Source organism: Ipomoea triloba, chromosome 2 (assembly GCF_003576645.1).
Source record: "Ipomoea triloba cultivar NCNSP0323 chromosome 2, ASM357664v1".
NCBI classification, from domain to species: Eukaryota; Viridiplantae; Streptophyta; class Magnoliopsida; order Solanales; family Convolvulaceae; genus Ipomoea; species Ipomoea triloba.
The window spans coordinates 16887663-16911484 of NC_044917.1; the positions used below are offsets into that span (position 1 = coordinate 16887663).

Here is a 23822-nt window from a genome sequence, read left to right on the forward strand (position 1 = left end):
AGTTCTCCCCGAGCACGGAGGTGGCCGGCGGCGGCAGTCACACGGCGCTCTACGCTGGATAGAGTCGTCAACAGTCTAACGATGGCGGCTATGGTGGTCGACGTGGTGGCATAGGCGGAGGTCAACGAGGTCGACAAGGTGGCGAACGAGGAGGACAGGGTCGTGGTCGCGGTGGAGCTCCCCGCTGCAAGATTTGCAGGTTGCATGACCACATGGCAGTGTACTGCTTCCAGCGCTACGCCGGCCAGTCTCCCTCCGCGCAGGCGAACGTGGCGGTGTCGACTGCAGAATCCATCGCTGCTCCAGTAGATGGTTGGTTCCCAGATACTGGCGCTTCTTCACATGCTACTCTCGACACCTCAATGATGTCCCAATCCACGGATTACACCAGCGGCGATGTGTTACGGGTCGGTAGTGGATCTGGTGTGAGTATTTATAGTGTAGACCATGCAATAATCCCTAGTCCTATCTCGAATCTTAAACTTTCAAATATCTTGCATGTTCCGAGTTTATCTGTCCCGTTATTGTCTATTCATCGCTTCACTAATGACAATAATGTGTTTTTCGAGTTTTACAAAAATTGTTTTCTTGTGAAGGACTGCACCACCAAGGCGGTTCTGCTTAAGGGTCTTACCGTAGGTGGCTTGTATAGGTTGCCGATGTCTCGGGGTCACTTCGCGTTTCTGTCCGCCCGAGCCTCCTCCTCAGTTTGGCACAACCGATTGGGTCACCCGCACGTATAAGTCCTTCGCCGGGTCCTTCAAAGTTGTATAGTCAGTAACAAATTTACCACTCTTCCAGTTTGTGCATCTTATCAGCGGGGCAAATCCAATAGATTTCCATTAGATAGGGTTTTTAATTCCAGTAATAATGTATTGGATTTATTGTACATGGACATATGGGGTCCTGCTCCCATAATTTCCTCTTCTGGTTTTCAATACTTTGTATTGTTTGTGGACGATTGTTCACGATTCACCTGGTTTTTTCCATTACGGTTAAAATCAGATATATATAAAGTGTTTGAGTCATTTCGGGTCATGGTAGAACGGCGATTCTCGCGTTCTATCAAGTCAATTCAATTACACTTGGGCGGCGAATACCAACCCCTACACAAAACCTTTGAGTCCCTTGGTATTGTCCACAGGCAATCTTGCGCGTATATGCATGAGCAAAACGGCCTTCGAGCGCCGAAATAGACACATAGTCGAAACCGGTTTAGCTCTAATAGTTGAAGGCTCAGTCCCACAACAATATTGGGACTATGCGTTTGAAACGGCAACTTATCTCATAAACTGCCTACCCTCGGCAGCACTAAAGTTTCAAACACCATACTAATGTCTCTACAAAACACCATCGCCCTATAACTTCCTACGAGTATTCGGGTGCCGTTGTTACCCATATCTTAGACCTTATAACCAAAACAAAATGGAGTACCGGTCTTCTTTGTGTGTCTTCCTAGGTTACCCAGTTTCATATAGGGGTTACCGTTGCATGGACTTGTCAACTGGAAAGACTTTTATCTCTGTTTCCCTTTTTTGAAATTTCTATACAGGAGACGCGTTTGGGCTTTGACTCATCTCTACCTTGGGGCTCTGGGAACATTGTGACAGCTCCACAGCTTGAGCCTGATAGAGTCCAAGTTGAACAACCCTTAGCGTCTGAGCCACCGCCCTTGGCCTTAGAGGGGCCCACAGCAGCGCCGACCATGAACGTTGGACCTGTTCAACCTCCGGAACGGGGACACAACATGCACTTGCGTCACATGACCCGTGGAACCAATGAGCAGTTCTATGCACTTCACACCACTGTTGACCCGACGTGCTATTCACAGGCTGTTGGTCACCTAGAGTGGAGAGAAGCCATGGACCAGGAGTTAAATGCTTTGCTGCACAACTCCGCCTAGCGCCTTATCCCCGAGGATGGAAGAGAAACTGATAGTGTTGAAACCCAAGATGGACTGAAAACTCCAGCGCCTTTTTCGCCCCTATTCCACACGATCACTTCTCAAAATGACCAAACTACCCCCCACTACTCAAAATAAAATAACTTAGGCGGTAAAAATCTCTAAAACACGAAAAAAAATATGGACCATTGATAATATAAAAATAAATGGTTGTGATTAGTTCCTAGGTTCCTACTTAAAGATGGGTTCTTATATGATTCTCCATATATATATATATATATATATATATATATATATATATATGTGTGTGTGTGTGTGTGTATATATATATATATATATATATATATACACTCCTATGCGAACTGTCGCCCAGGTAAGAAATGAGAACACTCCACAGCCGTCCACGTGTCCAGATCAACGAATCAGATGCAATTTTTAAAAAAATGACGCGGTGGCATTTTCGTAAATAACTAGAACTTTGGTGCACCTAGTTTCACTTATAAGTGTACCTAGTTTCACTTATAAGTGCACATATTTTCGCACATATTTTCACTTACAATTGCAAGTAATTTACCTTGTTAATAGTCATGCACCTATTTTCGCAAATACTTTCACTTACAAATGCAAGTAATTTACGCTGTTAATATTCATGCACCTGGGTGCAACCTAGGTGCACCTAGTTATAACATAGGTTGCACCTAGTTATAACATTAGGTGCACCTCGTTATAACATTAAGTGCACTTAGTATTGATGCTTAGTGTACAATTTACTTGCACTTGTAATACATTTTACTTGCACGTGTGCACCTATTTTCACTTACAAATGCAAGTAATTTACCTTGTTAACATTTATGCATCTGGGTGCACCTAAGTGCATCTAGTTATAACTATACGTGCACCTAGTTATAACGTTATGTGCAACTACATTCTGGACACGTGGCGCGCTGTGATTCGTCAACATTTCTCTCCTAGGCGGTCAGTACGCATTTGAACGCGATCCTATATATATATAGTGCATTCTATTTTTTTGTCCTAAATTTATTAGTGGTAGTCTACTTTTAGTCATTTTTTATTAGAACATCCACTACATTTGGTTCTAGAATTATTGTGACATGACCATTATTGGTCTTTTATTAACAAAACAGTTCTAATGTCGTTAAATACAAAGACACCCTTCCTAGGATAAGGACTAATGACCAGCAGAAGCAGCCCACCGTTGATTACAATTCATTTCATGATCGACAGGCTGCCAACACCCAGCCTAGCCAGCAGAGAAAATACGTCCCACCTCACCGAGGAGGGCAAGCTACAAGGGGTAGAAGAGGTGGGGGCCCAAGGCAGGCAGCAGCCGAAATAGAGCACACAGTAATACGAGGTTACGATAGAGGGAAGAAGGTTGTTAGCATAGTGGTTGGACAGGGGGTTGATCAACCAGAGTGCTCGCAGTTTGTACCAGATTACTGAGATCCACCTGATGTCCCTAGAATGTTTGCCAACCCACCGGAACCTCTTGATGAAGCGATGGAGGACTTGGAGAATGCATCTAGTCATGGTGACCTTGGGGCCGCTGGGCTTCCACGCTTCTGAGCGTGTTCGGTTTGTTTTGTTAATCTTTTTTAATGATATGTTTTGTATGGAACTGCCAGGGTGCGGCATCAACTTCCTTTAGCCGCACCCTGAAAAGTTATATTCGAATGTATAACCCATCGATCATTTGTCTCTTAGAACCTAAAGTGTCTGGATTACAAGCTAACAGGATATGCTCCAGCTTCGAATTTGAAGATTGGATTCGTGTGGAGGCAGTGGGCTTCTCGGGGGGCATTTGGATCCTTTGGAACTTGATAAGTGCCAAAAGTAGCCATATTTTAGGGGTCATTTAGGTGTAAAATATGCTATAATAGATGTCCATTAGGCCTAGAAACATGCTAAGATAGGGTAATTTCATTGCATATAGGTCTAGGGACTAATCTTGTATGTTTTTATATAATTTGCACAATTCTTGCACTTCGCAGGGCATTCCGGCGACACTTCAGTAAAACGGACGTAACCGGAACTAGGAATGTCCGAATGAGGCGAGACAGGTGGCTATGGAACCGTATCGACGAGAGCTACAGCATAGAAGAAGACAGAAGAAGCAAACTTCACCACGCACGCTCACACGCGTGTGAGCCACGTGGACGCGACACAACGCGGAAATTATTAGGGCGAGATTTTGGGGGCTATATATATGCCCTTTATAGGTCTTTTAGATCAGTTTCCAGCAGCCTCCAATAGCTTTAGATCTGATTTCTCTTTCCAAATTCTTCCCCTTTGGGGAGAAAAACACTCTTTAGAATAGATTTAGCTTAGGATTTGAAGATGAAGATTATGTAGATTCAAGCTTCCTTAGGTATAATTTCTCTTCTTTTAATATAAAGTTGGATATTTTACATTCTTGCTTTGTTTATATTGCTTCTATTTATGTTTATCATGTTAGAGCATATTAGTTTGGGTGTGTGTGCCCTTGTTGATCTATGGATTGATGCTTATAATTTGATATTATGATCTTGGTATTGTGGGAGTATGATTGATGATTGTATGGATGATGTTGTTCAATCTTTGCTTCTATTTCCGGCCGGGATAGTTAGTGAACCGAGTGGAAGTGAGAGAGTGCGCGATAGCGGCCTCTCACGAGCCCAACTCATCTATATCTCCGCTCTTAATCCGAAAGGATGAGATCCGAGAGGAGTGGTAGGCAAGGTGTTCGATAAAATGCCTCAACCGAATGAGGATTGAGAGTTTGAGTGTGACGCCACTCAATACTAATACCGTGACTCCCTAGATCAATCCCGAAACCCAATTCCAAGCTACCTACGATAATCAATCCTTTGGCTTAACTTTGGCATGCACCCCTTTCTTTTACCTTTCGCATTTTCCATCTTATTTTACCTTTAAAACCTTTACCCAACCAACCATGAACAAACTCTCTCCCTTTGATTCTTGTAACTCTTACCTATCAACCTCTTAAATGCCAACATAAATTCGGTTCCCATTCGCCATCCTTGAGAGACACGACACTCGGGGAGTCTTGACTATTCGTTTTATCACCTCACATTCACTTCCACTATATTACATCCATCAGAACTCTAGTGTCAATGTTAATGTGCTGAATACCCATCCCCAGTTTGTTAACTTGCAGGTTGATGATAAGAGATCCCACCCTTGGCTACTAACGGTGGTATATGGCAGCCCTAACATGCTGCTTAGAAGGAGGTTATTTGCATATTTGACTTCGCAAAATCTTGGCGACCAACATCAATGGTTGGCAATTGGAGATTTCAATTCAGTCATAGGCCCCAGGAAATGATATGGTGCTGTTTGGGGAAGCTACAATAACGCAAGCAGCAGAAATGAAGAGGTGCCTGGACGAGTTTTGCACAGTTTCTGGACAAAGGGTTAATTTCAGCAAGTCAAATTTATTTTTCTCGAAGAATACTCCGCATGAAGTTCAACAGGAGATAGCAGACTTGACTAGGATTCCTAAGGTCTCAAACCTAGGGAAATACTTAGGAATCCCATCAATCCTAGGTTTGAGACCTTAGGAATCCCATCAATCCATGGTAGGTTGAAGAATGAATCATTTTCAGGCATTCTAGATATAATGAGGAACAGACTAGCGGGATGGAAGTCAAAAACGTTATCATTGGCGGGCAGACAAGTGTTGGCATAGTCAGTCCTCTCTTCAATCCCATTCTACATGATGCAAACCACATTAATTCCTGTAGGAGTGATTACCAATATGGAGAAATTAATAAGAAGTTTCTTATGGGGCAACCTAGGAGGAGAAAGAAAGTGCTATCTGGTTAGATGGGACACGGTGACTAAAAGCAAAGAGAATGGTGGATTAGGGATTCGAAGACTTGCTGAAATGAATAAAGCCTTCCTTGCAAAGCTGGGCTGGCGAATAATGATAGATGAAGATAGCCTATGGGTGCAGGTGTTTAAAGCAAAGTATGCGATTCAATCGGCGGACTGCTCTTTGTGGCGCCCAAAAAACACCATGTCCAACGCATGGCGAGGTATCCTTAAAGCAGTCCCCATTTTACAACAAGGCATCAGAAAGTTGGTAAGGAACGGGAAAGATACACTGTTTTGGAAAGATAATTGGATAGGAGATGCCCTGCTTCATGAGCTATCCGGCTGAAGATATTAACAAAGCAGTCGCTGACTATTGGGACGTAGGCTGGAAATGGCATACATTCGAGAACCGCCTACCAACTGAATACTTGAACAAAATAGTTGCAGTTATAATATCGGATGAGGATGGCGAAAGGGATATCATGGGATGGAAAGGGGATTCCAGTGGATCCTTCTCTGTGAGTTCTGCCTATTGCATTACGGCGAATGATCAAATGCTATCAGTAGAACTGGCCAAGTGGAACAACATTTGGAAGCTTAAGATCCCTAACCGGATAAGGATGTTCATCTGGCAGCTAGGCATGAGAAGATCCTCACTAACAACAGCAGACGAAGAAGTGGGTTAACAATGGACGATAGATGTTGGAACTGCTCTAATGTGGTTGAAGATACAGACCATGTCTTGCGCAAGTGCCCCAGAGCCAGAGAATTATGGTCAGCAATATTACCAAACCAGCACAGAGCTTATGAATCTCACTCTATGCTTGATTGGTTGGATAATGGCATCTCGCTCAAGAAGTCTAGAAATACACCTGGTAAAGATAGTTCCTTATTCGCTATCACACTATGGTGGATTTGGAAGTGGCGCAACAATGCTGTTTTTAACAACAAAGTAACTCCCCTATGGACCAGGGTAAGCTGGATTATGTCCTAATGGGATGAGATTAACACTGCTTTCACTAGAGCTGAGAACCAACAGATTATAGACAACCAAAGGAGTTGGAAGAAGCAGTGTTGGTCTAAACCCTGTGGCCAGTTCTTGAAAATGAATGTAGATGGCTCTGTTGACCCTTCAACTAACAGAGCTGGGTGTGGTGGTATATTAAGAGATAATGAAGGGAAATGGAAGGGAGGTTTTGTCAGCAACATTGGGTCTTGCTCACCTCTTCAAGCCGAGGCATGGGCCCTGTTGAGAGGCATACAACTAGCAGTACGGATGGGATGCAAAAAGGTCATCTTTGAATGTGACTCACAGGAGGTTGTGGAGAACATTTATAAGGATAGCGCGTTGAATGCAATAGCTCACAATATTTTAGTAGCTTGCAAGAAGGAGTTGCACAGAATCGAAGTATGGCAGGTAGTTTGGGTTGCAAGGGAACAAAATAGGACTGCTGACAAGTTGGCAGCACTGTTTAGAACCTTTGACAGGGGTGTACATCTCCTACATGAGCCACCAGATGCTATTAGAGACTCCTTAGAAGATGATACTCTTGGCATCCCTTGTTGGTGAAATGCCTATGGAAATAGCTAATATTATAAATTGTATAACCTGGGTCTCCCCCTTCCAATTGAAATAAAAGAAAATACAAAGACATTTCGGTCTTTAATTATGAATTTTTTCAAACAAGTAAACATACAAATATAGTAGGGTTCGTCAACTCACTTTGTATAAAAATGACCGAAATACTTTTGTATTGAACAATATTTCAACGATTTTGTTAACGGGTACCAAAAATGGTCATGTCACAATAATGCTAGAAGCAAATATAAATATTTTAATAAAAAAAGACTAAAAATAGACTATAACCTATAAATCTATGAAAAAAATAGAATTAATTATATATATATATATAATATTTAAATTATTTATTTTAAATACAAATATTGGACATTAAATCAGATATACTTACAAACTAGTTTGTTTACGAATCGGGTCTTGCTGCGGAAACAACCTGAGGTCCGAAGAAACAACGAGAAAGAGATCCCTCATCTAACAGAACACTCATTAGTTTCAAAAATTGCATTCGAACAACCGAACAAACATAATTCTTCATTCCTGCATCACTATACGCTTATATATACTCATAGGGAGAGACGGAGATCGGAATTCTGAGGTAAAGGCAAATCAGCAATGGAGGCGTCGCTAGGCGGAGGAGGAGGAGGAGGATCAGAGAGGGACAAGTCCAACTCAACAACCTCTTCAGCTACTCCGATCGCCGCTGTCGCTACTTTCTGGAAAGGTACTACTGCTTTCTTCGACTTCAGTTGTCAACTGCAATTGTGTAACTATCGTCTTTTGGCGGTAAATTGTGGTAAATTCACATTGAAGCATTCCTGGATGGAAAAAAATTGCATTTTGAACTTCTAGATGTTAATAGAGCATACGCCCAATATATATATACTTATATATAGAAATGATGTTTGCTTCTATGAATCATACCATGTGTGTAGAATGTTGGAATGTTCAAGTTCACAGGGGTAGTGTGGCAATGTAGTAGAATGTCTCGAAATGGAAACTATTGGATAATCATAGATTTATACTGCACTTGCATTCTGTAGATTCATTTGTTAGCAACCAAAAAACAGCATTGGGTAATAGTATACTCTGTAGTAGATAATAGGTTCTAGTCCAAAAGCACCTGATTTTGTAGTTCTATATTTCATGTTAGAGATAAATTTGTTCCAATTCCTGTTTGTTTTTAGACTTTGATTTAGAGAAAGAAAGGACTATACTGGATGAGCAAGGCCTAAGAATTGCTGAAAATCAGGAGAATAGTCAGAAAAACCGTCGAAAGCTTGCTGAGAGCACACGAGGTATTGCTGTAAACTATTCATTTTTATGCCAAGTATAATACTCTGTATAATTTACAAACCTGCTTACAATGCCTTGCTTTCATTCTCCAAATACATAGATGAGTATTCATTTTTAGCTAATCCTGATCGAATAATTTATAGTGTGTGCATTTTTTTTTTTGTTTTTGTTTTTTTTTTTTTTTTAATTTGCCTCTTGACAGATTTCAAAAAAGCTTCAAATGAAGAGAAATTGAACTTATTCAACTCTTTACTTAGGGGTTACCAAGAAGAAGTTGATAATCTTACCAAAAGAGCAAAATTTGGGGAAAATGCTTTTCTTAACATATATCAAAAACTTTATGAGGCACCAGATCCTTATCCAGTTATTGCTTCAATTTCTGTAAGTGCAAGTTTGGATATACCACGTATAATTTATCTCAATTTTTTTCCCTTTTCCTGATTATAATGTATTGCCTCTATGCAGGAAAAAGATTTGAAATTATCAGAATTGGAGTCTGAGAATCGTAAAATGAAGGTAGAGCTTGAAGAGTTTCGTATGGAGGCAACTCATCTAAAGAACCAACAAGCAACAATAAGGAGGCTTGAAGAGCGTTGCCGCCAATTAGAACAACAGGCCAGTAGTATTTTTCAAACATTTCAGTAATCCGAAGTGTCAATTACTTTTTTTGCAGCAACATCTGGGGCCATCTTTATGGTGCATAAATTTTTAGTTAAAATAGTCTAGCATTTTTGCTTGTAAAATTGTTATTTTTGAGCAACTGCTAGATTTTAATGTATTGACATTAATGTTTGAGTAATATCAAGGCTATTAGTTGTAGATTATCATGAGAGTTAAATATGTCTATTACATTTGCATTTCAAAAAAATCTACTGCAGTAAAAATTTCATGAATGGAAAAAGTTGGTGCCTGAGGCATGCACTTCTTTTTACTATTCAGATGGAGGAAAAAGTGAAGGAAATCGTGGAGATTAAACAGCGCAGTTTGGCAGAAGAAAACCAGAAAACCTTGGAGGTTTTGAAAGAAAGGTATTTATCCTGTGGAAATATGGTATAGTCAAAATGAATTCTTGCACTTCCAGGCTTCTGACATTTAGTATTCTCCGAAGAATAAGTAGCTTGAATCATATTTATCCTAGTGTACTATGCATATCATGATTTGTTGCCCTTTTGTTGGTGTAGGGAACAATTATTGCAGGATCAACTAAGACAGGCTCAAGAAAGTGTTTCTAACATGCAAAAATTACATGAACTTGCCCAGAGCCAGTTGTTTGAAGTTCGTGCTCAGTCAGGTCCTACAGTGGTCTTGATAACTCTTGCTTGATGCATAGAGTTGTCAACTATTGTCATCCTCATCTTGTAGTGTTTTCTAGAAGTTTGATAGAAAGTGTTTTACTAGCTATGCACATTATGGTTAACTTTATTTGTGGTCTCTTTTCCAATCTTATTATTATAGAGGAAGAGGGAGCAGCAAAACAATCAGAAGTCAATCTCTTAATGGATGAAGTTGAACGGGCTCAAGCTCGCCTTCTCAGTCTTGAGAGAGAAAAGGTGTGTTGTTCAAAATGCTTACTAATATAAGAGGGTTGGAGTAGCCTTTAACTTCGCTTCTTGTCTATCAGTTGCATGATTGTCACTTGTATTTAATGTTTGTTCTTAAATTGAGATGATTTTCTGTATTTTGCTGGGTTGAACCCTGCCTCCAAGCTCAAGAGACGGGAGAAATGGAAGAAGAGACAGAAACTTTGCTTTAGTTTTGACTTCTATACAACAGGAAAACATTTTCACTTGAGTAACATACGGAACATTTTTACTTGATAGAGTGGAAAATCACAGGTGAAAAAGTGGTTTCATTCTTCTGACATCAACCAACCCTTTCTGAAGTGTATATTAGTTGGAAATTATTAGTGAGTTTTGTGTGCATTTACTATTGTTAAAATCACGGAGTTGAAACTACATTGTTTGCATATTAAATTTGAGAGCTTGTTCTCTGTGTCTGTTTGTGGGTTGAATGTAAAGAGTTCATTTAAAATTCTTTCAGAAATTCACTCTTTCTCCTCCTGTAGCTGTTTTGTGCATTCAAACATGATCGATGACTATTTAGTTAATACACTCTTGGTTGCTTTTAATTATGCTTATTTATTTATTTATTTTTTTATATGAATGTCTTTAATTCTTTAAACCTTTTGAGTTTCATTTAGGGATTGCTGCGTTCCCAGTTACAGTCAGCAAATGAAGATAATGATGACGGGAAAAGGTGAGTTTCTTGGTATCCTTTGTTGCACTTTGTTTACTATTGGTAGTTAAAATATGTCTAGTTTGATATAGGGTTTGTGAAATTCAATGATGTGCCAAAGCCTTTTATCATTTTTATTCTATAGCTTAATTACACGCACGCACACACACACACACACACACACATATTTATATTTACGATTTTCATTTTGGCTTTTGTTTTTTATTTTTGTGTTCTGAAGGAGTTTCTTTGTCATTGTTCTATTACTTTCAATGATTAAATGACATCTTCCCCTCCACACTTATTTGAGGTAGCCCGTGAATGAAGAAACTAGAAGAAGGTTTGGGTAAAGAAGAGGAAGAAAATGTTTATGAATTATGAATTCAAAATCTAGGTTCATCTGAATGGATAAGTGGGCAACCATGTCCAAAGGTGGTTCATAATTTAGCTGTATTGCCAGCAATATATCTTTAGCAATTGGTTCGGTTCAGAGAGAATTAATGCTAGAAGTTCACATTATATTCATATCTTGCTCTCCATGGTGTAAAGAAAAGCATATTTCGAGGAATGAGTTGGAACAACTTCAGGTAAAACAAAAGCTGATGGCAAGTGGAATGAATTATTGTCTTTAACATAGGAGTTCTGAAAAATGAAAATCTCTTAATCTGTGAAACCAAAAACTTCAGATACTCTTTTTCACATGGTATCTGCTCTATTTTATTATTAGAGTATACCAGATTAGGAAGACTTGTGAGCTTGAGCTTGGGCCTAGTCATAACTTCAAGTTTCCATTCTTTACCTTAATAGAGTGAACTAGGAAATTGGATCATGTGTTCATTTCATAAATTAGTTTAATGCATGGAATTGTTAATGACTAGATGCACCATGGCATCTGTCACATTTTCTATATTAGTTATTTCTCTTGCTCTTCTTTTGATCTTTGCTGGATGGGTTTGCAGGACCGATCACTCTAACTTCTCTGTGCTGTGGTTTCAGTGATAATTTGGATGGAAATAGCATCCTTGAGAAGTCTCTGAGTGCCAAGGAGAAGTTAGTCTCTGAATTAAATGCAGAACTACATAATCTGGAGAACACCTTATCAAATGAGCGAGAACAACACATGAGTGAGATGAAGAAGCTAAATGCTCTTATTCATGAAAAGGTACTCATTTTCTGTTCGTCTAGATCCACCAGTTACTATACTGGAGGAGTATGATTGTGCTCCTGCATGTCATAGCTGGAACGGTTAGGTTTAGTAGTCCATGCATGTGGAAATGAACTTCTCCTAAATATGAACCAATGTTTTCCAAGTCACAAATGAAGTAACATCACCATTGCACCAAGGCTCATATGCGATATTTATAAATGCATTCTATGTTGAGGCATATATCTAAAAACATAATAAGTGTGAATGAAGGTTATACCCTTCATTTATGTCCGTTTTTTCCGTTAAGTTTTTTTGTACATTATGCTATAAAAGTTGTACTTTACAATATATTAGACAAACATACCCTTACCGTTATAACTTCCGTTATCTTTTCCACTATTGTTACCATGCACATGCATCCACTATATATTTTCTTATTTTTTTCAATAATAATAATATATACACATTATATATTGGAGTTATATGTTAGTTATTTTCTAAAATATAAATATAAAATTTATAAAAATATTTTACATTATTATTACTATTTATAATAATATAAATATCTAAAATCTAAATAAATTTAAAATTTATTATAAAATATTAATATTGGGCACATATTTTTTTGCGCATCGCGCATAGAAAAAACTAGTATACAAATTGTTAAGAGAGATTTAGAGTTTGTTGTATTTCTTCCTTGTCTCAATAGAGAGACAATAGACAAATATATACAAACTAGAAAGGCAGACATATTTCTACAGACACAACTTTTGAGTTTCAACACTCCCCCTCAAGCTGGAGCATGTATATCATATGCACCAAGCTTGTTACAAATATATTCAATCTTATGACTTCTTAAAGCTTTAGTAAATATATCAGCTAATTGATTATTTGAACCTACAAAAGATGTAGTAATATCTCCAGATGCAACTTTGTCTCGAACAAAATGGCAATCGATTTCAATGTGCTTCATTCTTTCATGAAAAACTGGATTTGATGCAATATGCAAAGTGATGCATTCGTTGTTCAGCAATACTACCGCAAAAGGCGCAAATCTCACAGATTAGCCATGCCCTCGATTTAAGTAGTTTGATTTATTCTCTTGACTTTTTTATCTCAATTAGTATTATTCAGAATTTCCTTATAGTTGGTAATTATCTTTCCTTCCTTAGTTAATTATCTTGGTAGTCCTTAAATAGGGCAGCAATATGTGATTGAAAGACAAGTTGGAATTTGAATAAAAATCATTCAAGAAGATTTCTCTTCTTCCAACTCTCTGTCCTTATTTCTCAGACTCTTCTACTACCACCATAGGTAGGAAAAAGTCTGCTTCTTCCTCTTCATCAGTATCCCATAGACCCGTAACGCGAAGCCAAACCCAAGATCATATCAACTTGGTTCCCGTTGCCGGCGTTATGGGCACTATCATCACAGAGGATGCTTTCAAAGCACTGCAGAAATCAGTTCGCGCCCTAGAAACTTGTGTTGACAAAGTTGAAAATCTCTCTTCCACTGTGTCCTCTCTTTCTGCAACACAACACCAACAGGCAGCTACCCTTGCTAACCTAGAAAAAATGATGAAACAACTCTTGATTGCTCAAGGCAAGACACCAGTCTCCGAAGAATCAGAAACAGTGCACCAAATAGAAGGGGATTCTACCATCCAATCAGAAACAGTGCACCAAATAGAAGGGGATTCTACCATCCAAGCAGCACCCTCATTAGATATGCTAAAATGGACTTTCCATTGTTCTCTGGAGATGAAGACCCCATTGTATGGCTGCTACGTTGTGAATCATATTTCCGGAATGCCAACATCAGGGATTCAGATCGAATAAATTTTGCCCCACACCACATGATCGGAGAAGCCCAATTATGGTACCATTCTGAAATAGAGTTGATGCAGTTCTCCTCATGGGAAGCCTTCAAAATAGAGTGTTGTCTCAGCTTCGGGCCGCCACGTAGCATTAATGCCTTAGGTGAACTTAAACAACTGTTTCAAGCAGGACGGAATATAGACGAGTATGTCAAAGATTTTCGCACGCTGTTAATGAGGGCAGGGACAGTACAACCTAACCAGCGATTGGATCTTTTTACCGGCAGATTAGATGAAATAACCCGTATAGATGTGGAGCGCACCAAACCAAAAACACAAAATGAAGCCATCAACACAACCAGGGATTTTTCCCGCAAGTGCCAATTGTTGGGACTTTTATCATCAAAGCCTGCACCTCTACAAACCAATAACAACATTGCCCAGTCATCCGGCTGTGTTCCATTACCCATACGTCCATCACTTAACCAGCAACAATCCAAATTCAAATTCCTCACACCTGAACAGAAGGCCGAGTGCATAGCCAAAAACTTATGCTACAATTGTGATGAAAAATTTTTTCCAGGTCATAAATGCCACCACCTTTTTATGTTGCGGACATTAGAGGATGGTGAAGAACCGCCTGCTTAGCTTGCATCCACGGAGAACTTCCCTGAATTCAGCCTGAACGCACGGGAATCACCTGAACTTGTCACCTACTTCAAGCTTGAGGACAAGCTTGATCTCCAGGACGGGGGTGATGATGCATTCGTTGTTCAGCAATACTACCGCAAAAGGCGCAAATCTCATAGATTAGCCATGCCCTCGATTTAAATAGTCTGATTTATTCTCTTTACTTTTTTTTTTATCTCAATTAGTATTATTCAGAATTTCCTTATAGTTGGTAATTATCTTTCCTTCCTTAGTTAATTATCTTGGTAGTCCTTAAATAGGGCAGCAATATGTGATTGAAAGATAAGTTGGAATTTGAATAAAAATCATTCAAGAAGATTTCTCTTCTTCCAACTCTCTGTCCTTATTTCTCAGACTCTTCTACTACCACCATAGGTAGGAAAAAGTCTGCTTCTTCCTCTTCATCAATATCCCACAGGCCCGTAACGCGAAGCCAAACCCAAGATCATATCACAAAGTTGCTTGGTCATCACAAATGAGCTTCATGGATTCCTTTGTACAAATCTTCAGTTCAGTAAGGAGGTTTTTCAACCATATAAGTTCACATGTTCCAAGGGCCATGGATCGATATTCGGCTTCTGCACTTGATCGAGCAACAACATTTTGCTTTTTACTTTTCCAAGATATTAAGTTGCCTCCAAGAAAGATACAATATCCAGATGTTGATTTTCTTTCCCATGCACTTGCCCAATCTGCATCTGTATACCCAGTAATTTCAAGGTTTCCATGGTCTTTGTATAACAAATCAGTGTCGGGGGATTTTTTAATATATCTTAAAATCCGAACGGCAGTTTCCCAATGACTTTCACGTGGAGATGCCAAGAATTGACTAACAACACTTACCGCAAAAGAAATATCAGGTCGAGTTACACTTAAATAAAGTAATTTCCCGACTATTCATCTATATTTCCCTGGATCTTGGATAAGCTCCCCCTGATCTGGTAGGAGTTTGACATTAGGATCCATAGGAGTGTCAAGAGGTTTGCAATTCATCATACCTGTTTCTTCTAGTATATCCAATGCATATTTCCTTTGTGATATGCAAATTCCTTGCTTGGATTGTGCTACTTCAATTCCCAAAAAGTATTTTAATTTCCCAAGATCTTTTGTTTCAAAATGTTGGAATAGGTGTTGTTTCAACAATTGTATTCCTTCAACATCATCTCCTGTAATGACAATATCATCAACATATACAACAAGATAAATGCTCTTACCATTTTGATGTCTATAAAAGACGGAATAATCAACTTTGCTTCGATTTAAACCAAAATTTTGCACTATTATGCTGAACCTTCCAAACCAGGCACGGGGAGATTGTTTTAGACCATAGAGAGAACGCTTGAGCTTACAAACCAAGTTACTCTCCCCCTGAGCAACAAACCCAAGAGGTTGCTCCATGTAGACTTCTTCCTCTAAATCTCCATGTAGAAAGGCATTTTTAATATCTAACTGATGCAAGGGCCAATGATGAATGGCAGCCATAGAGAGAAAGATTCTGACTGAAGCAATTTTGGCTACCTGTGAAAATGTATCAGTGTAATCAATCCCAAAAACCTGTGTATATCCCTTAGCTACTAGTCTAGCTTTAAGTCTATCAACCTGCCCATTGGGTCCAACTTTCACAGTATATATCCATCGGCAACCAACAGTTGTTTTACCTGCGGGTAATGGAACTAACTCCCAAGTCCCCGATGAATGAAGAGTAGTCATTTCATCAATCATAGCCTGACGCCAACCAGGATGGGAAAGGGCTTCTTTAACAGATTTAGGAGCAGAGACAAAAGATAAACAATTGATAAAAGCGGTATATGAAGGTGAGAGACGATCATAAGAAATAAAGTTGTATACGGGAAAGGGGTTTTGAGATGACCTGTTACCTACACGACTTGTGATAGGAGAACTTGTTGTTGGAATCGGGTCCGAGGGCAAAGATAGCTCGAGAGATGAATCAGTTGGATTTTCATTGATTTGAACTGCCGTGGGTGGTCGAGGTCGACGATGATAAGTGTATGGAAAGGGAATGATACTGTTGTTTTTTAGCTCGGGTTCTGTAGGTGAGGGACTGAGACTTGGTGAAATGAGAAAATAAAGATGAGTTACCAGAGATATGCTTAGAGGCACTTGAATCGATAACCCATGGCCCGCTCAGGCTAGATTGTGATACAAGGGCAGTATGAGTTCCTTCAGTGTAGGCTGTAGGAGGGACATCGAAAGCTTAGGGATTGGCTTTAAATCGAACAAACTCTTCATATTCAGCAGCGGAAATGGTTCGAGAACTTGGTTCTCTAGGATGAGATTGAGCAACACTTGCTTGGGGTACTGGTTTCCCATGAAATTTCCAACACCGATCCCGTGTGTGTCCAATTCTATTACAATAATCACAAAATCTAGTGGTTTTCTGTCCACCACGATCTTTGCTTCGTCCATAACCTCCTTGTGTCACTAGAGCAGATTGTTCGTTAGTGGATGTGTGAGTAACTGGAATGGAGGTTACCTGCAAGAGACGCTTCATCAATTCGGTGGTTCCTGGGACAGTGTTGCTACCAAGAACTTGATTCTGGATATTTTCAAATTCTGGACCTAATTTGGTTAAGATAAGTATTACAAAGAATTTCTCTCGTTGGGTAAGTTGCTTTGCAGGTGTACAACCAATGGGCATGAGTGTACCAAACTCAGCAATCAGACTTTGGGCTTTGCCAAGGAAAGTTTCCATGTCAATACCATCTTTCTTCAGGTGAACTAACTTATCAACAACATTGTAGAATTGAGAGACATCATTAGTGTATAGAGATTTAGCTTGATTCCATACCTCGACACATGTCTTAAAGGGTCGGAATAGGGGCAACAAGTGTGGAGAAAGAGACTGCCAAAGGAGGCTACATAGTTGAGCATCTAATCTTTGCCAAATTGCCTTTTCTTTTTCCGGTATCTCATCCACTCCCTTTTGTAAGTAGTCAGCAACCCCTTGGCCCATAAACCATAACTCTACGGCATCCGACCAAGATTGGTAATTTTGAGAACCACATAATTTTTCAGAAGTGATCACCGGGCTTCCAGACAAATTAGGCACGTAAACAGAGCTCGAGAAAGTAGGTAAATTACTGGCAGGAGAAATAATACCCGAATTATCAGAATTTCCGTCGGAAGACATAGCGACCAAAACTAATTCTGATGGCACAGGAGGAATCGGAGATGGACGATGATCAGAACTGGAAATTTTCGCCGGAAAAGGTCGCCGGAGACGAGCCGCCGGCGCGTGGTGTCGGAGTGCCGGCGAGTGTGGTGGTGCGTGGGTGAAGAACCGGCGACGGGGAGGGATGGGTCAAGGTTGCCGGAGATGGGAGAAGAGGTTGGTAGCACTAATTTGATAAAAGATCTCACCAATAGCAAGTAATTTGAGAAAAGAGGTTCGAATGAACAGCAACTGTACTGTTCATTGAAAAAAAAAATCAGATTTTGGCTCTGGCTTCTGATACCATGTTAAGAGAGATTTAGAAGAGTTTGTTGTATTTCTTCCTTGTCTCAATAGAGAGACAATAGACAAATATATACAGACTAGAAAGGCATAATCCTATAGACACAACTCTTCCTAACTTAACAGACATATTTCTACCGACACAACTTTTGAGTTTCAACACAAATAAATGCCAAACACATTTTGGTAAATACAAATAAATGTCATATAGATGTATATGATTGTGAAGAAAGAAAAGATATATTAAGATTTATAGGCTTGTAAGTTTGAGTTTATAGCATTTCATGTGTCCATTTTCACCATCACCCTTCAACAATCAATGGTTGAGAGTTTTAGTAAAAAAACACGGGGTCAATTTTATAATTATTGCAAACTTTCAAGTTTGCAATATTTATAAAACTAACCCCACCTCTTTAGTCTTTTCCCTTTATTTTTCAGCAACCCTCAACCATTGACATACCCAAATGGTTGGATCATATCAGTCCTCACTTTACCACCTGAACCCTCCCGTGTGCGTGTGTGTGTGTGTGTGTGTATGTATATATATATACACACACACACACACACACACACACACACACACACACACACACATATATATATATATATAAAATAAGTCCATTGAAATTCACAAATGGATGTTTTTTTAGAACTTGGACTGCTATGGGTTTTATCCTAGCATGTCTAGTAAGTGGGTTCAATGTTTGCAACTATTTCTGTTTGCTCTCTGTTTCTCTATAGGGAATGCTCCAATGTTGTGTTTGAATTGGTTTTTGTACTTGAGATATGCTTTCATTTTCATAATATATTTTGCTTGCTTATAACCTACAGGACGTCTCTTTAGAGGAAATGAAGAAAGAACTTCAAACAAGACCAACCACAAAGTTAGTAGATGACTTGAAAAAGAAAGTTAAAATTTTACAGGTTAGACTTTTAGTTCAGTCATTTATCTGTTTTTAGATTCTCAAGGTAATGAGAGGAATTTGTGAAAACAAATGATGAAGAATTTGTGAGGTCTTATCCACAGTTTTGTTTGGTTACTTCAATCTCTACCTGATCTCACTTCTCTAGCTCTTTCACTCATTTCTACTCTTTAATTTGTCTATATGAATTGGATATTGCACAATTGCTATATGCCCTATTCTGATATCTGAAAGTTCTTTATATAGGCAGTTGGCTACAACTCCATTGAGGCAGAAGATTGGGAAGCTGCTACAACTGGAGAAGAGATGAGCAAACTTGAGTCATTACTTCTTGACAAGAACCGGAAAATGGAGCATGAGCTGACACAGTTAAAGGTATGTTACCCTCCAAATTCCTTATCAGTAGTAGTTCCTTATCCCCCTTCCAACTGTAAATTTGGTGTTGCCATACATGCAACAAGCAATATGACATACTGATTTAGGTTTTAACTGACTCATACCTCGTTGCATTTTGTTGAACACACATCTTGTTGTAAAATACTATAGCTAATACTCAGAAATCTGATTGTGAATAGTTTTGTAATTAATCTTCTACAACTTTCAGGTCAAACTTTCAGAAAAGACATCTATGTTGGAAACAGCTGAAGCCAAAATTGATGAACTAACTGCAAAGGTCAGCGAACAGCAACGACTAATCCAGAAGCTAGAGGATGATATACTGAAGGTCTGTGCAATTACTACGTAAAATTGAGCTTTCTCTGAAAGTAGTTGAGTTGTGTTTGTCTTAAGAGGTTTGGTCATGCTGCAGAAATGGGCTCTTTTATATTTAAGCTTGTCTGAGTTAGAATTTTATCCATTACTATTTGAATAATTAATGGATTTTAAAATGCTGATTTTGATCTATTTGCTCTCTCCATTTCATAATTAACCCTACTTTTTCCACTGCTGATGCAGGGGTACAGTTCAAGAGAGAAAAAGAGTACAATCTTTGAAGAGTGGGATCTATCACAGTCCGGAGGAACTGAGCAATCTGGCGTAAACCTGCATCTTTTTCTTGCTTCCTCACATTTTTGTTCTTATGTGCAATATAAAAGAAAAAGAAAATAACTGTTTAAAATGTTTGAAATGAAGTGAAGTCTATGGTTTCATAACAGATACATTGCTGCAATCAAATAATATGCATAATCAAAAGAAAAGAATTTGCTATTGAGCTCAGGCATCTTATACTCAACTCTATTTTTGTGCCATGCCATCTCCAAATTAACATGTATTAAAGAAATGCTTCCACCTCTGTATGTTAAGTCTCTTGTTGTAACCCAAATCTTGTTATTGTTTGCGAATTGAGCTTTCTTTCATCACATAGGATGCAGCCCAAAGACGGAGTCCTCCAGACCAAGATCAAAGCTCAATGCTTAAGGTGATTTGCAACCAACGGGATCGCTTTCGGGCACGATTACGGGAGACTGAAGAGGTCTAACTTATATCTATCTCCATTTCCTTTTTTATTTTTCTTCTTTTGCCCTTTTGTTTTAAAAGAGAATTCGTTCTTTATATTATATCACTCTTGTCTTTCCTCTTTCAATGAGATGCACAATTGAATTATTCTTTTTCTCCAATTCTTGGTTCACTAGGAAATAAGGCAGCTGAAGGAGAAGATTGGGATTTTGACGACAGAACTTGAAAAATCAAAAGCTGACAATGTCAAACTCTACGGAAAGATACGCTTTATCCAGGATTACAACTCCGAGAGAGTTATTTCAAGAGGATCAAAGAAGGTTGACTTGTATCAACTTCAACTGTTATTTCCATCTCACTTCCAACTTTCCAAGATCTCACTCAAATGTCACCTCATCATTTTCAGTATGCAGAAGATTTAGAAAGTGGTTTCAGCTCTGAAGTGGAATCCAAGTACAAGAAGTTGTACGAGGATGACATAAATCCATTTGCTGCATTCTCAAAGAAGGTTTGTCTTCTTTTTATATCAATCTCTTCTTTCCTACAAAAAAAGTTTTTTTCCCTTTCAATTTTTTAGTATTGTTGTTCCCCTTCATAACCCTTCACCTTATCTGTACTTCCCCCCCTTCACCCTCTTTTGTCTAAGTCTTCAATGGGTCATGGATCAGCCACTTATGGAATCTTCTATTTGTCAAACAGGAAAGAGAACAGAGATACAAGGAGTTGGGTTTGAGAGAGAAAATTACTCTAAGTAGTGGGCGTTTCCTTCTTGGTAACAAGTAAGCTTCCATAGTCTTCCATATTGTAAACTGTGCATAGATTACAGTAACCTCTACAAGGATTTGCATTTTAGGACTAAGTTGCTCATTCACAGAATCACAGGGCATACCATATATGTGGCTTTGGGTAAGGTAGCATGTGTAACTTACGAACTAAAATTATTTTCTTTATGAGCTTAATCTAATAGCATTCTACAATGTGCTTATCTTGTTCCATCTTAACTAAAATTGAGCAAATCTGCTGTTAGTTAGTAGCTAGAAACTAGAATACCTAGAAGATGTAAGAAGTTGATAGCAATAGTTGCAGACGATATATGGCCAATATCATGTATGTGAATTTATTTTCCATGCACCCAATATACATCTACATGCTTGCAAATAATCCTTCAGGAAGATCATCATCTTGTTTTGCAGTTTTCTTGTTCCATAGAACATTTATTTCATTTTTAATACTCTGTATTTAACAACCCTGATGTTGTGGACTATCTTTTATTAGAGTAAAATTATCATGTCTAGCAACCTTCACAGATTTACTGTATTCATGTGGGTGAAATGAAGCAAAAGTTGATTTTGCAGATATGCTCGAAGCTTTGCGTTCTTCTACACCATAGGATTGCACATTCTAGTATTCACCTGCCTATACAGGATGTCAGCACTGAGCCACATCAGGTAACAATATTTTAAAGACAATTTCTGTCTGTGAATGATTTTTATCGGTTTCTTCAATTCATTCCGATTATCTTATCCACGAGGCAGTTGCTCATCACCTTGAATCTATGTTTTTTTTGTATCGGCAGCAATGTTCCTGAGGATAAGATGGTCAATCTTCCTCATCCACAGTAGTTCCTATGAACACATCAATTTTCTTGTTCCTCTGATCCTCCAGGCCTCAAAATTGATGGAAGTATGCAAGTACTTCGATCACATAGTGCTAATATATGTTTTCAGGGATTTTACTTCACTGTACAGACCATATTTCTGTTGTTTTATAGTCACTTGTAGACAGTAATACTTAGCTGACTCATCTTGCTTTTGGAATGGAAGGACATGCATAACATATTTTGAAAATGTTTTATGTTTCTATGGGGTGCATGGTATAGTACGATGTAATCCGTGGTTGTACACAAAGGAATTTACTCATATATACTTCTGAGTTATCACTTTAAAATCGTTCATTAATTTAAAACTAAAAATAAATTAAATATATGAGATTTAGTTATCAACTACAGTAATATTGGGTGTTGCTTCAATTGGTGTCATGAGTAGTTATTATTTATGAGTAGTTGTAACACTTTATAAATAGTGGGTTTGTTAATAATAACAATAATAATAATAGTAGTAGTAGTAGTAGTAATCTACCCTTATAATAAGAGTCAATAATGTTAGACCTTTAACTGGAATTAAAAAAATGTTAGTGTAATAGTCTGTTATAACATATTGTACTTTGTGTTCTTATTGTACAATCTCCAATTAAATTCTTAATATATCCTAATCTTTTATAATTTTACCAAATTCTTTCCATTAAAAATAACGGAAGTTTAACATTAAATTCTTTAGGCAATTTATTTCTTTGCAGATTTCAAACAAATTGGCAATATTTTATAATATAATTTTGTATAGATTCCTAACTAAACCATTATTCTACCCAAAACAACAGTATATAAACCCCTCTCCTCCTCACTGTTATTCACCCAATATTAAACCTAACATATTCTGCAACACACCATTTACTTGACATTCTATAGGTATGATTGTCAAAATATTATCATGCTAATTCTATTATTTGTATTTGTACTCATAATGATTACAGTTTAAAAAAAATCAATGATGATATACTCATTAATTAGTATAACTTCAATATCGTTATGTAAATATATCTATTGTATAATCTGTTCATCTATACTTGTATCCTTGTATGTAATGTTGTGGTTCTCATTATATTCCTCTATAATCTACACATTTTAGTTACTCCTAACTCCCTAATCTATGGTTTTTGAATTTATGTTGTGGTTTCCATTATATTATTTCATAACATCCTTTATGTACATATTTAATTTTCCATGACACAAGGATATTAGTAACGACAAATGCAGTAAAGTTAATTGATATTGACACACAAACTATGGGCTATTGTTTTACAGTTCATGCCATTAAGAAAAACGAACCAAAAAACGCTATTGGAACGCTTGAGAAAAAGTATATGCTCATCGTACTTGAGGATGAAACAATAAGCAAATAGTAAAATTTTTCTCCCTTTATTATTATTATTATTATTATTTTTCTCCCTTTATTATTATTATTATTATTATTATTATTACTATTATTATTATTTTATTTTTATCATTATTAGTATTATTGTTATTATAAAGATGCTCTCATTCACCACCAACATCATTGTAAATGCTATATCTAAATGCAAGGAACTCGGGTTCAATCAATAGTGTTTGATAATGACATTGGAACATATGATATCACTTTACAAACCAACAAATGGTACATCATCTCAAATGTCATTGTCAAACCTGTCCGGACGAACTATAAAGTACTTGATCACAAATACAATTACACATGGATTTTAAATTGTCGGACCGGTGTCCAAACAAGTGACAATGATGACACGCCATTTGCTCCCATGTAAGTGGTTTATTTGTTTCTACTTATTTTAGTTGCAATTTAACTATTTACAATTT

General features: G+C 38.0%; 1 protein-coding gene across 1 annotated transcript; it reads left to right on the plus strand.

The window, feature by feature from the left end:
• The first annotated feature begins 7729 nt into the window (after positions 1 to 7729).
• Positions 7730 to 22300, plus strand: LOC116010523 (protein CASP-like). The gene is made up of 19 exons (XM_031249968.1): positions 7730 to 8040; positions 8504 to 8614; positions 8815 to 8993; positions 9078 to 9227; positions 9552 to 9640; positions 9794 to 9903; positions 10068 to 10162; positions 10813 to 10868; positions 11844 to 12009; positions 18807 to 18899; positions 19145 to 19273; positions 19503 to 19622; positions 19853 to 19933; positions 20262 to 20369; positions 20530 to 20673; positions 20760 to 20861; positions 21053 to 21132; positions 21709 to 21801; positions 21930 to 22300. The coding sequence occupies exons 1-19, from the start codon at positions 7932 to 7934 to the stop codon at positions 21973 to 21975; spliced, it is 2061 nt and encodes a 686-aa protein (XP_031105828.1). The 5' UTR covers positions 7730 to 7931; the 3' UTR covers positions 21976 to 22300.
• Positions 22301 to 23822: the final 1522 nt, after the last annotated feature.

What these genes read in the sequence shown, in the direction of transcription:
- LOC116010523 (XM_031249968.1), top strand. Translation starts at nt 7,932, where the DNA reads ATGGAGGCGTCGCTAGGCGGAGGAGGAGGAGGAGGATCAGAGAGGGAC. An exon ending in TGTCGCTACTTTCTGGAAAG is followed by an intron (nt 8,041 to 8,503) that starts GTACTACTGCTT and finishes GTTTGTTTTTAG; the next exon opens with ACTTTGATTTAGAGAAAGAA. An exon ending in TCAGTCTTGAGAGAGAAAAG is followed by an intron (nt 10,163 to 10,812) that starts GTGTGTTGTTCA and finishes AGTTTCATTTAG; the next exon opens with GGATTGCTGCGTTCCCAGTT.